The sequence below is a fragment of the Canis lupus genome, chromosome 7, assembly GCF_048164855.1.
Source record: "Canis lupus baileyi chromosome 7, mCanLup2.hap1, whole genome shotgun sequence".
NCBI lineage: Eukaryota > Metazoa > Chordata > Mammalia > Carnivora > Canidae > Canis > Canis lupus.
Genome location: NC_132844.1, coordinates 609,638 through 622,781, shown reverse-complemented (window position 1 = coordinate 622,781; position 13,144 = coordinate 609,638). Strand labels below are relative to the sequence as shown.

The following is a 13,144-nucleotide window of genomic DNA, read 5'->3' as shown; positions in this document are numbered from 1 at the left end:
ACTGGAGCACCTGCTGTGCTCCCTCCGACACCCACAGACGCGGTGAGGAGCACAACGCGGAATGTCGTTCACCCACTGAGGCCCGTGTGTGTAGTACGTGTAAAGAATTCTGGTCTGGGAAAAAAAAAAAGAATTCTGGTCTGGGGGGCCCTGAGTGGCTCAGGTCATGATCTCGGGGTCCTGCGACGGGGCCCACATCAACCCCCTGCTCAGCAGTGAGTCCGCTTGTCTCCCTCTGCCCCTCCCCCACTCGTGCACGTTCTCTCTCAAATGAATAAATAAAACTTAAAAAAAAAAGAGAGAGAATCCTGGGCTAGGGCATTATTACTCCTCAAGACTCCTCACGCAGTTTTGCAGAGCGTTACACATAGACTCTCTCTAGTTGTGCGCTTGCTCTGGTAAAGAGAGATCAACGCTTTTCTATGTTACCAAGTCCATAATTTCAAATTCTATATTACAAAAGTAAAACCCTTGCCAGAATGATTATCTGAACTACAATGGCTCACTAATTTAAAATTTTAGAGTTTTCCCCCTTTGTGTTTTCTATTTTCTTTTCTTTTTTTTTTTTTTTTTTTTAATTGGAGTAACTGACTAGGTGTCATTTTATGGAAACCTGGAGGATACAACTGATGCAGTCCAGATTTGGGTGGAACGTGTGGTGGAAACCGAGCTGCTTCTGGGTTCTGGGTGTCCTGGTACAGACGTGGTGCAGACCTAGGACCTATTCGGGCCTTTCCTGTTTGCATCAGACCCTGTGAGACCCAGTGGTGGATAAGTGATCCTTTGTGACTCTGCTCTCAAGTGTGTCCTCAAGTTCAGCTCCTCCTACTTAGTCATAGTTCTGCATACTTTGGGCTCTATTAGTAAGAAAAGATATTTCTGAAGACAAGAAGGATGTTTCAAGTAATTAAGGAGACAGTGCACCCTTGTGATAAAATATAATCTTTACAACGCACGTTTCTTTGAAGATCAGTCTGTTTTTTGAAGAAACCTCGAATGCTTTTGACTTGAGGTTAATGGGGGATAAACATCCCAAAAGACTTCATTTTTTTTCTGTTGTAATCCCTATGAATTTTAGCAACTGGTTTTCGCTGTTTCGGTTTCTCAGTAGCTCACATTTGAAGTATGTGAGAATTCAGGCGTGCTATCCAGAATTTGCCTTACATACTTGGTAATTTTAGTTTTATTTTTTTTTTTAAGATTTTATTTATTCATGATAGACATAGAGAGAGAGAGAGGCAGAGAAACAGGCAGAGGGAGAAGCAGGCTCCATGCAGGGAGCCCGATGTGGGACTCGATCCTGGGTCTCCAGGATCAGGCCCTGGGCTGAAGGCGGTGCTAAACCAATGAGCCACCAGGGCTGCCCGGTAATTTTAGTTTTATTTAAACTGTTCAAAAGATTGATGTTTACCTGAGCTATACATGTATTTACATTTTGTAAATATATATACAATAGAAACCTCCTGAAGTATTCTTTGGAGGTGAACAAAAACAATTTAGAACCTGTTTCGTTTTATTTTGGATGTTTCTAGAAAGATTTGTGATTTTTTTTTCTTTATGTATCTTGAATTGCATAGACCTGGTCATTGGAATTGTGGCACTCTTCCAAAGCATCTCCTTCTGGTTCTCTATTGCTCCACAAGAAACCACCACAAAACGTAGTAGACTAAAGCCACCGTTTGTTATTGTCCCTGATGTTCTGGGCCAAGTTGGGTGCTTCGCATGTGGGGTCTCCCAGGGGGTTGCAGTCAGGAGTCCGCAGGGATGCCGTCAAACGAAGGCTTGACGCCGCTGACTATCCACGAGGGCGCGCTCTTAGTTCTGGGAGTTAGAGCACCTACAGTTAAGTTCATCTGACCTGCTCCGCACAGCACGGTGGTCTCAGATTGGTTGCACTTTTTACATGGCACTGGCTTCCAATTAGGGAGCCGTTTAGCTCAGATAATGGTAGAGGTTTTACTTTTATAATGTAAAACTTGAAATTACGGGCTTGATGAGTTAGAAAAGTGTTAATATCTCCGTCAAGTGCAAACGCAACTATGAAGGATCTATGTGCCTCGCTCCCCCCGGCGCCTCCTCCCATTCGTGCACATTCTCTCTCTCTCTCTCTCTCTCTCTCTCTCTCTCTAAGATGAAAGTGGTCCTTCTGTGCCACCTCGTTGACTGGTTTGCAGATTGGCCAGGTGTGAATCTTCGGAGCCTATCATCAGAGATCTCTAGGGTGGCGCACAGGAATGGATGTTTGCTCCAAGTTCTACGCAGGCTTCGTTGTGCTCCCGGGTTTGGGAAGCACAGACTCTGGCAGCATGACTTACCAGCTCCTCTGTTCCCGTCAGCTCAAGTGGACCAAGCCAGTCTCCCTGAGCGTTGCCTGTGTCCTTGCTTTCAGCGTTCAGCCCTCGTATCCCCTTCCTTCTCTTCACTCTCGTCTGCAGCACAGGCTTTCTCTTCATCAGACAAGGTCCTTCATTCAGCGCTCATGCCTGCATGTGACATCACACATCAACAGCAATTAGCACCTAGTGATTGCCTCCTACGTACAAGGCCCTACGTTAAGCGATGAAGTAATGTAAAATCAAGAAACCCTTGTCCTCTGAGAGCCTGTGATACAGGCTGAGGCGGGCAGGATATACAGGTACTAATCACAAGAGTTCTGGTTCCTAAATGTCAGAGCAGTAACCCTTAAAATTACTTGGGGAGTTTTTAAAATTACCAGCGTCATCACCCCAGCGCAGAGCAATAAAATCAGAATCCTTTGAGTAGGGCACAGATACAGAGATAGAAGTCAAATACTGTTAAAATGTTACATTTTCTAAATTATGTTTCTCAATATATACTTCATTTTCCAATTCTTATGCGTTGTCCTTTTTCTGAGCATTATGTTTAGCATGTAGATTTTTACTTTTCTTATTCTAGATATTCTGGATTTCCTTATTTATGACTATATTAGCTAGAAACAAATACATTTATTTGCACTTAGATAGATCTCATACATAGGAAATCTGTGCTAATATTAAATTTGTTTCATCTTTTGCCCTCTGCAAACAAATAATTTAGAGCATACTTAACCTATTGCTTATATCTCATCCTTCAAAAAAATATTTAGTATCTCTTGGCCCAAAATAAAATATACGTGTGTATATTTCAGAAAATTCGTTCTGTCATCTCTTACAGCAAGTACGTGTAACCAGTTCAAACTAAGCCTTTTAGCTGCTCACTAGCATGCTCTTCTATCACCGTGAAGGTCGTAAACGTCTCCGCCTCTCCTGTGTTAGGTTCTGCTGTAGAAACACCAGACCTTACGTGGAGGCTGACGGTGGAAGTGCTGGCGTCCTGGCATCTCTGATCCCCTTGGCCTAGAGCTTCGAAAGCTCCAGCCGCAAAATCCCACGAACAGTGGTGACACAGTTAACAAGAAAAATGCTTCCTTATTCTGTGATGATAGAAACCGAGATGTGGTGCAGTTGTCCGCTTTAAAAAAAAAAAAAAAGAGTTCTTTTTAATATTCAAATTGTACTTTTTTTTTTAACCACCAGAGGTCACTAAGTCCTCAGTCACATTTGGTGCATGCAGCCTAGGCTGTGGCAACACTTTCAATAGGATGACCTGGACGGGGCATGAATAGTACGGTTTTTTGTTTTTGTTTTTTGAATAGTACAGTGTTTTGCCACTCACAGGTTATATGTCACAAATCACTTGACTTCATTTTTAAGTTATTTATTCATTCATCCTTCCATCTATTCACTCATTCATTGATTTATGGCGTGGAGAGAATCCCAAGCAGGCCACATGCCCAACGCAGAGTCTGACGCGGGGCTTGACCTCATGACGTTGCAATCACGGCCTGAGCTGAAGTTAAGAGTCAGACGCTTAACTGGTTGAGCCACCATCCAGGCGGCCCTTCCATTGACGTTAAATAAACATAAATATTTTTGTGTCTGCCCCACGCTAACTGAAGTAGTCGCTCACTGAACGTCTGCTCCATGCCACGCAGAAAGGCTCCCTACCCTTAGGAGGGTACAGTCACTTCAGGGACATAATTTAATGGACAATTATAATCCAATATAATATGTTCAACCTAACTCCTTGGGTTTCGTAGCTTGATTTATTTCAATAGAAACATGAGTGTGTATTATAGGCACCAATACTGTATTATAAAGTTCAGAATTGCTAAGAGACTCAATCTTTATTGTTCCCATCACAAAAAAAAAAAAAAGGATAATTATGGGGGATCCCTGGGTGGCTCAGCGGTTTAGTGCCGCCTTCAGTCCCGGGGTCCCAGGATCGAGTCCCACATCGGGCTCCCTACATGGGGCCTGCTTCTCCCTCTGCCTGTGTCTCTGCCTCTCTCTCTCTGTCTTTCATGAATAAGTAAATAAAATATTTTTTAAGATAATTATGTGACACGGTAAAGGTATTAGCTAACACTAGGGTAGTAATCCTATCGCATTATGTAAATATAGCAAATCAACACGTCGTGCATCTTAAACTTACACGATGCTATGTGTCAGGTATATCTAAAAGGAGATTTTTTAAGAAGATGAGTGTGTACTTGGGTAATTAGAGCTGCTCCTGTGATGATCGGAGGTTACAGGAGAAGCAGACACATTCCCCAACCACAGTCAGCCGCCACCTCTGATAAGAGCACCCGTGGCGTGGCGCTGGGCGTGTGTAGGGAGTTGGCTCTTTTAGTTCGCTCATTTCAGTCTGGCTTGGGAACGAAATGAGGACAGGCCTGTTACTCCTCGGGGAGTCATGTTCTCCTCCTCGAGTCTTAGGTTTGCACTCTTCTGGTTTATTAAAGGCAACTAATAAAATTAATTTGGGCAAGAATTTCCAAATACAGTATTTAAATGTGTTGCTTTATTTTTTTATTCATTTGGAAATGGAGTGGTTCGCACAACAACTTACGTTTGGGTCACGGGAAGGCCCGAGGCACGCACATGTGGAACAGCCGTTTTCTCGGCTATGGGGTCTGGTACAGACTCGAGCGTGGAGATGTTTCCCGCATCATATACCACAAAGGGCATGTTATCCACCCCCTAATATCTCTATTGCTACAAAAGCTTTGTTTTTCTGGAGGAATCTGACGGCTGAGACCCCCTTGGGCGTTACAGGCCCCGAAGCCCAGCCCCGCCGCGGACTGAGTCCCTCCTGAGACGAGTCTGTGCTTGGCTCTTTGATTTCAGTTTTCTCCTTCTCGGATTAGCCCTGCTCACCGGCGCCGTCTCTTCTCTGAAAAACAGACTTTTTAAGGGTCGCCCCACAGTCGAAGGCTACGGAGGGGCCGTGGGGCCGCACGCGGTGCTCCTGTGGGCCACACCCGGGAGGAGCGGGCTTCGCTGTGTTCCGTGTCGCCGCCGCGTGGGCCGTGGTCTCCCTGGGGCGCGTGTCCCCTGCTGTCGTCTGGCCTGCGCGGCCGCCCGGGTGGGGCCTGCGGTGACCTGAGGCCGCTTCGGGGCACCGCCGCGTGCTCGTCATTCGTATTCGGCAAATGCTTGCGGGACGATGGGAGGAGCGCTCACGCGGGGACGTTCCTAGCGCGCTGGGGCGTCCTGCCTCGGGACTGGCGCGGCTCCGGTCCGCTGTGCCCTGGGCGCCGGGCCTGGGCGGGGGCGCCTGACGCAGCGTCGCGGCCACGTCCCAGCCGCGGTCCGGTCCTCCTCGTTTCACCTGTGGCTTTGAGACATGAACTTCCTGGGGACACAGTGAGCCAAAAAAATGTTTAAAGAAAAATCTCCTTGACATTTTTGTTTTTCAGAAAACTGTGGAATATATTTTCCAGAAATCAAGAGGGACCCGGGCAGATACCTGCACACGTGCCCCGAGTCTGTGAAGAGGTGGCTCCGGCAGCTCAAGCGTGCCGGGAAGGTCCTGCTGCTCATCACCAGCTCTCACAGCGACTACTGCCGGCTTCTGTGCGAGCACATCCTCGGGTGAGCGGCCGCCGGCCCGGCTCCGGCCCAGCGGCTCCCGCTGCCCAAGCACGTCGCGCCACGCGGGGCTGAGGCCGCGCCGTCCCTGCCAACCCTGGGTGGCCGCCGAGGGGCCCTGGGCCGCGCTGTCGTCCCGGAACGCCCGGGCGGTCCAGGTGCACAGGCCTCGGGCACGCGGCCGCGAGCCCGCCCGGCCACCCCCGAGCCCGACACCTGTGCCCTCACCGCTCCCCTCCTTGGCATCCTCTTGAAGATGGGGCCGTAAAGCTCATGCGCATGAGCGGGGCCCCGAGGGCAGCTCAGGGAGCTGCTGGTCACGTGTCCATCCTCGGTTCCGCCACCCCGGCGAGTGACGCCAGGCCCCGCCTGGCCACGGCCGGACCCTCAACTGGGCTGCTGGCCCCCCGGGTGCTCCTGCACTTTCAGCACGAACCGAAGTGCTGAGCGTGAAGCACATTTCCCCCTCCCAAGTGACCTGAGGCGGCCGCCCTTAGCCTCCCAGCGTCCACGCTCCTCAGCGCATGTGGCGTTCGGTCGGCCGGTGGCATATCCGTCACCTTCTGAACACAGAGGCCCGGGATCCTCGGGGTGAATTAAGGCACGCGTCCCGGACGCCCCGCCTGGGGCCTCGTAGACCATGAAACCAGCGAGCTGTCCTGACGCCGGGACCAGGCTGCAGCCCTCTGACCTTCTCCTTCATTAGCAGGGACAACCCAAGCTTGTCTCCCTGTCCCAGCCTCTAGCGCAGCTGAGCCCGGTAACTGTCGTCCCCGCAGTGCCAGAGTCCCCGCTTTCCTTCGCCGTCCCAGGGGATCCCAGGCGGAAAAACTGTTAGTCTTGTTATCTAAAAATCACCACATCCTAAGATTTCACCAGTTTCCAAAATAAGGTATCTTCTCCATATTTGAACACCCTGAAAGAGGTCACTTGAATGCATACAGTGCTAGCTTTCCGCGGGATCCACGTGGCGCACAAGATTAGTCATGACTCCGTGCTAACAGACCCAGAGCTCAGGCCCCACATTTGAAGACCCAGCTCGCGAGTATTTTTGTTGTTAGGAGCTCTTGAAGTCCTTCACTGTCGCTGTGAGCGTCAGGAGGCCGGCTTAGCACACTTCCTGGGTTACTGTGCATCCCCCCCTCGTGTTTATACTTAAAGGTCCATTTCAGGAAAGAATGGCGCTCACCCGCCTTCCATTTCTACATATGAAATACATAGAAAGTGCGTGGAAGTTAATCAAAAGACAAGAAGTGGTTCTGTGGTCAGATAGGTAAAGATTAAGTTCTGTTTTATATGGACTTTCTCTAATTCTTTAAAATCATGAAAAACATTCTTGCTTTTTTAGGAACGATTTTACAGACCTTTTTGACATTGTGATTACAAATGCACTGAAGCCTGGTTTCTTCTCCCATCTACCAAGTCAAAGACCTTTCTGGACACTTGGTAAGTTAACATTGTGCTTCTTCCTTCTCTTATTTAAGATTTGTTCTTTCAGTTACTTAACTACCCACTGGCCGACACGTGTGTGCAGAGTCCGGTGTGAAACAACACGGGGGTGAAGTGATGCCAGGTCTTCCCCCACAGGCACACGTAAGCAGGCGCATTACATACGTGCGGGTGACGATGGGCCACAGACCGTGTTACCTGTCATGACTGCCTGTTGGGGTCAACCAGGAGGGCGCCTGAGCGTGCTTGACCCGGGGAGGCCTGTCCAGAAAGCTCAGGAGGGAGGACTTGCCGGGCAGGACCTGGGGGACAGGCCTTGAGAAGAGCAGAGGAAGAGTGTCACTGGCAGCCGGACACGCAAACGCACACGCCCGGGTGGCGGTGGTTTAGGCAAGTTCCGGTGACAGAGGATGCTGGTGATTCGGGGGGCGGGGGGGCAGCTCCATATGTGGAAGCAGGTTAGAATTTTATTCCACAAGCTACATGAAGCTATTCAGTTGAGGTGTAAGCCTAACGTGGAGAGCTCTGGCTGTGGGGCGGGGAACGGGACGGGGAACGGGGCGGGCGGCAAGGACAGAGAAGGAGGGAGAGCAGACGCGGCCCGACCGAGAGGCTGTGCTGGTTCGGTGTGAGGAGCTAGTGCTGGAGGCACTAGACCTAGTGAGGCACGTGGTGGAGATGGAACAGCAGGACCTGGTGATGTTCTCAGAAATGGAGGATGAAAAGAATAACCAAAAATGACTTGGTGATTTTTATTTTTTTCTGAATTGAGCAAATGGGTGAATGGTGGTACCATCTACAGCCGTGAGGGAAAATACAGAGGGAGAGGTTTTCTACGGTCGGGGTTTAAGCTATTAAGAAATCATTTTTTGACATATTAATCTTGAAATGCCTAGGAGTTACTCAACTGGGACTAACAGGAAATTGTATAGAGGAGGGCAGCCCGGGTGGCGCAGCGGTTTAGCGCCGCCTTCAGCCCGGGGTGTGATCCTGGAGTCCCGGGATTGAGTCCCGTGTTGGGCTCCCTGCAGGGAACCTGCTTCTCCCTCTGCCTGGGTCTCTGCCCCTCTCTCTCTCTCTCTCTCTGTCTCTCATGAATAAATAAACAAAATCTCTAAAAAAAAAAAAAAAAAGAAACAAAGAAAGAAAGTGTATAGATGAGCATGGAGTCCAAGGGAACAGCTTTAGGCTCGAGGTATAAATTTGGGAGAGTCCTCTTGATGCTCATGGGATGTTTTAAAGCCGCGGGGCTTGTGTGAGGTCACATGCGGAGAGAATGATGGGGGTAGAAGCCAGACTGCAGATGGTACTTCTGCATAATAGATTTTAAACAGGTCATCCTCTGTCTCTTGATACTTTTCAAGCCATAAACAGATATAGTGCGAAAAATGCGGTAAAAGTTAATGCACTTGTGGTCTCCAATATGGTAAAAATAAATTTGGTATATTTTTAATGTGCATGGTTTTCCATTACCGGTATGTGTGTGAAATTTTAGTACAAATCTCTGTGGAACACGGGGCGCCTGGCTGGCTCGGTCCGTGGAGCATGTGACTCTCAGTCGCGGAGCTTAGGAGTTGGAGCCCCAAACTGGGTGTAGAGATTACTTGAAAATAAGATCTTAAAAAAAAAAAAAACCCTCTGGAATAGTCTAAGTACTACTCCAGATAGAGAACAGGTATAGATTTTCTCATCACTCTGTCCTTTTCTCCTAGACCAGATTCTCTTTAGCACTTCTGGGGCTTGGAGCCACACACTTGTTCGTTAGTGGAGGTAGGAGGTGCTGTCCCCTGTGTTAGGGCGACTTGGCAGCATCACTAGCCTCTAATCACTCGATGCCAGTAGCATCCCGCATTCCAAGTCGTAAAACCCAAAAATGTCTATAGACACTGCCAGATTTGCCCTGGCGAGCAAAATTGGCACAGTTGGGAATGGCTGTACTAGACCATTCTCATTGACGTATATGCATATTCTCGTATCTTCAGTTTAAAAAATAAAATAAAATAAAATAAAATATGCCCTGATCCTACATTGTCTTCTGGCTAAAACCTCAATTCTCTGAGTACCTCCACAGCTCAAATTCTAGAAAGAGTTGTCTACACTCGCTGGTTCCACTTCCTCCAGGGACCTCTTCAGACCCTGTACACCTGCCACTGGCCACTGTGTGTTGTGTCTTCGTTCCTTGACTGCACAGAACTGCCCCCCCCAAACCTCCCGGCCCTTTGCCCCTCCCCACCGCGCACGCTCTGCATCGTCCGGTTGACGCTGCGTCTCTACGCTCTGCTCAGAGTATGTGGGATCTCGTGCTTTTCCTGGGGACAATGGCCAAGCTGGCCTCTGGGGTCTCACATCCAGGAATGATTAGACTAGAGGATCTCTAAGGTGCTTTCCTGCTCTAACTTCCTGGGCCTCCGATTTAAAATATTCCTGTGGACGATGCCCTGCAGTCTGTGGAGTTAATGCAAATGTGAGGGCAGTAAGGTTGCCGGCGGGTTCCTGACGTTCCTGGCGCTTGTTTTGCTGCTGGTGCTGCTTCCTCGGCCATCTGTCTGCTCAGTCCCCACTGCCCGTCCCCCTCCACCTCTCTCTCTACTAAAATATTCGGTCTCCGTGGAGTATTCATTGTGCTCAGGATCAATACAAAGTAAGTCATTAAAGCTATTTTCATACAAATGCAACCAGTTAAATCGTGGCTGTGAGTAAACAGCATCGACACAGTTTCAGCCTCTAAATCATGGGATTTTCTAAGGATTGTGAACTACAGCAAAGGAGAACCTTGTTCTCCTGTTGAATCCACTGGTCTCCCCAGAGGGCGAGGCTTCCGCCTGTCGCGCTCATTCACTCCGCCCACGAGGACCCGACGGGACCTGGCGCAGTCCTGTCGGCTGCAGCGCAGTGGACGGCATTAAATGGGTATTTTCCCGGCTTCACACCCGTTTCTCAGACAGACTTTCCCTCGGCGTGAGTGTCCAGGTGCACGACGTCTCGCCGTTGGTGCACAGTTTGGAGCCAACATCCGTCGAGTCGCCCTCCCGAGGGCTCCTGCAGCCTCCCCTGCGCCGCCTCCCTCAGCTCCCCAGAGGGCCGCCCCGGCCTGCGCTGCTCCTGCACCCCCTACAACCTTCTTCCCCCCCCCGACCTCTCTCCCCCCACCCCGTGACCTCTCTTCCCCTAAGATCTCCCCCCAGACCTTTGCCCCATGACCTCTCCCCCCACCTCCCCCACCCTTCCCCCGTGACCTCTCCCCCCATGACCCCTCTACCCCCAAGATCTCCCCCCCACCTCTACCCCCGTGACCCCTCTCCTAGGGCGTCCTCCCACCCCCCTCCCGCACACCATGGGCCTGCGCAGTATTGGGCTCAGCTCCAGTCTCCTTCCCGCACCTGCTGCCCGCCCACCGCGGCCGACCCCGCGCGCACCTGCGCCTCCTGCCCTTTCCCACCCGGATGCTGTGCGAGCCGCAGCTGCCTCACACCTGCCCCACCCCCAGCTCCTTGACTCGGTCCCCTCCTTCCCTGCGGCTCGTGCTCTCCGCCTGCGCACACTTGGCCCCGATTTCCATCTCCACGTCCTTTAAATCCGTTCTCCGTGACTCCCTGCCGGGCGGACAGTGTGGCTGGGCACGCAGGCCTCCTGGGGGGCCCACCCGGGCCGCTCACCCAGGCTGCCGGCCCCCCCACCCGGGTCACCTCCGGGCCATCCTCGCCCAGCGAGCACCTGCTATCCTCCTGGCGGTTTCCGTCGCCGCTCTCCGTCCACATCAGTGTTTTCTCCGGCCTTAGCGCACACTCACCCCGGCGGGGGCCCTTTTGTTAACATTTTATTTCTTAGAGAGAGAGAGAGAGAGCAAGTGAGCATGAGCAGGGGAAGCGGGACGAGCGGGTCGCCCTGTCGGGGCCCATCCCAGGACCCCGGGATCAGGGCCTGAGCCCAGGCAGGCGCTTGCCCCCACCGGACTGCGAGGACTCTCTCATGTTTCTTTCCTGGTAACAGCTCCAGATCGGCGACGTCGCGCGTCTCCAGTAGGGACTTGATTATACTGAAAACGCACCTATCTTAAAAGCTCGGCAGATTGCAGCGTATTAGCTAGAGTTTAAAAGAAATGAAATTGCAGAACTGCGTGCCAATATTCACACTTAAAGGGGAGGACTCGTGGGTGTTGTGTTACCTGCCAACTGCTGTCGCCACAGGGTGCACTTCCCCTCAGTTCCGGGGGCTGGAAATCTGAGGTCAAGGTGTCCGCAGGATGGTTTCTCGGAGGCCTCTCGGCTTGTAGATGCGCATCTTCTCCCCGTTATCATCACACGATCACATGGTCTTTCTTCTGTGGCCTTTTCTTTTATTATATAAAGATTTTTTTTAATTCATTAGAGGGACCCCTGGGGGGCTCAGCAGTTGAGTGTCTGCCTTCCACCCAGGGCGTGACCCCAGGGTTCCGGGATCAAGTCCCACGTCGGGCTCCCTGCATGGAGCCTGCTTCTCCCTCTGCCTGGGTCTCTGCCTCTCTCTGTCTCTCTGTCTCTCATGAATAAATAAAATCTCCATTTAATAAAATCTCCACAAGCAGGGGGAGAGGCAGAGGGAAGCAGAATCACTGCTGAGCAGGAGCCCAACGTGGGGCTCGGTCCCAGGACCTGGAGATCATGACCTGAGCCTAAGGCAGATGCTTCACCGACTGAGCCCCCAGGCGCCCCTTTCCTCTGTGTCCTGATTACCTAATTATCTGTGTCTTAATCGGTTCTTCTGAGGACACCAGTCATGCTGGGTTAGGCCCACCCTAGTGGCCATGTGGGGGCCAGTGTTACCCTCTGCGTGCACGGCAGAAAGGCTCCCCTCAGGTTGGCCACTGGGTCTGAGACGCCAGGGGTTTTCTGGAAGAACAGCTCAATTTAGTATGCCTTTGGTTAATTTCCAGCACCCTAAAGCGGTTACTTTTTGACAGTCTTGTCTGGTTTTGTCATTGTATTTTAACATAACCACCTCAAAGGCCCTGTCTTCAAATATTCTGAGAGACTGGGGTGAGGACTTCAACATATAAATCTGAGAGAACACAGCTCAGCTCGTAACGGGTCATACACCTGCCAGGACTCACCACGTGTGTCGCGGTACGTGCGGTCTGTTGTATGAGAGTTGACTTCAGCGAACATGTCCTTAAGGGGGAGAGGACAAGAGGATGCGTAAAGGAGTGGTTACCTTTTGTAGAAGAGGCACGTGGATAGCAGATGGCGTCAAAAATGGGACTTTTGGGCAGCCCAGTGGCTCAGCCGTTAGCACCCGCCTTCGGCCCAGGGCGTGATCCTGAGGTCCCGGGATCGAGTCCCGCGTCGGGCTCCCGGCATGGAGCCTGCTTCTCCCTCTGCCTGGGTCTCTGCCTCTCTCTCTCCCTCTCTCTGTGTCTCTCATGAATAAATAAATAAAATCTTAAAAAAAAAAAAAGAAATAGACGATTGTCCGACTCTATTTTCAGAAAACGATGAGGAGCAGGAGGCACTACCGTCTCTTGAGAAGCCTGGCTGGTACTCCCAAGGGAACGCCGTCCACCTCTACGAGCTTCTGAAGAAAATGACTGGCAGAAATGAGCCCAAGGTACTGTGGTGCGGGGGATCCGAGGCCACTGCAGACGCGCCCCGTGATACGCCCGCGGTTCTAACCGCGCGGCCTCAGTTCCCACGGGGAAATCCCGTGCCGCTGCCTGCCTTCTGCTTAGATAAGCCGTTGCTCTGCTGCTCTAGACGGGGTCTGTGTCCGAAACAGAGACGAGCAGA

General features: G+C 51.1%; 1 protein-coding gene across 2 annotated transcripts in view; it reads left to right on the top strand.

The window, feature by feature from the left end:
- The window catches only part of NT5DC1 (5'-nucleotidase domain containing 1), a 119,194-nt gene that overhangs the window by 92,763 nt on the left and 13,287 nt on the right, over positions 1-13,144 (top strand). For both annotated transcript variants that reach the window (XM_072831677.1, XM_072831676.1), the window contains exons 7-9: positions 5,762-5,936; positions 7,282-7,379; positions 12,847-12,965. In XM_072831677.1, coding sequence (XP_072687778.1) covers positions 5,762-5,936; positions 7,282-7,379; positions 12,847-12,965 — 392 coding nt within the window. The remainder of the gene's footprint in view (positions 1-5,761; positions 5,937-7,281; positions 7,380-12,846; positions 12,966-13,144) is intronic.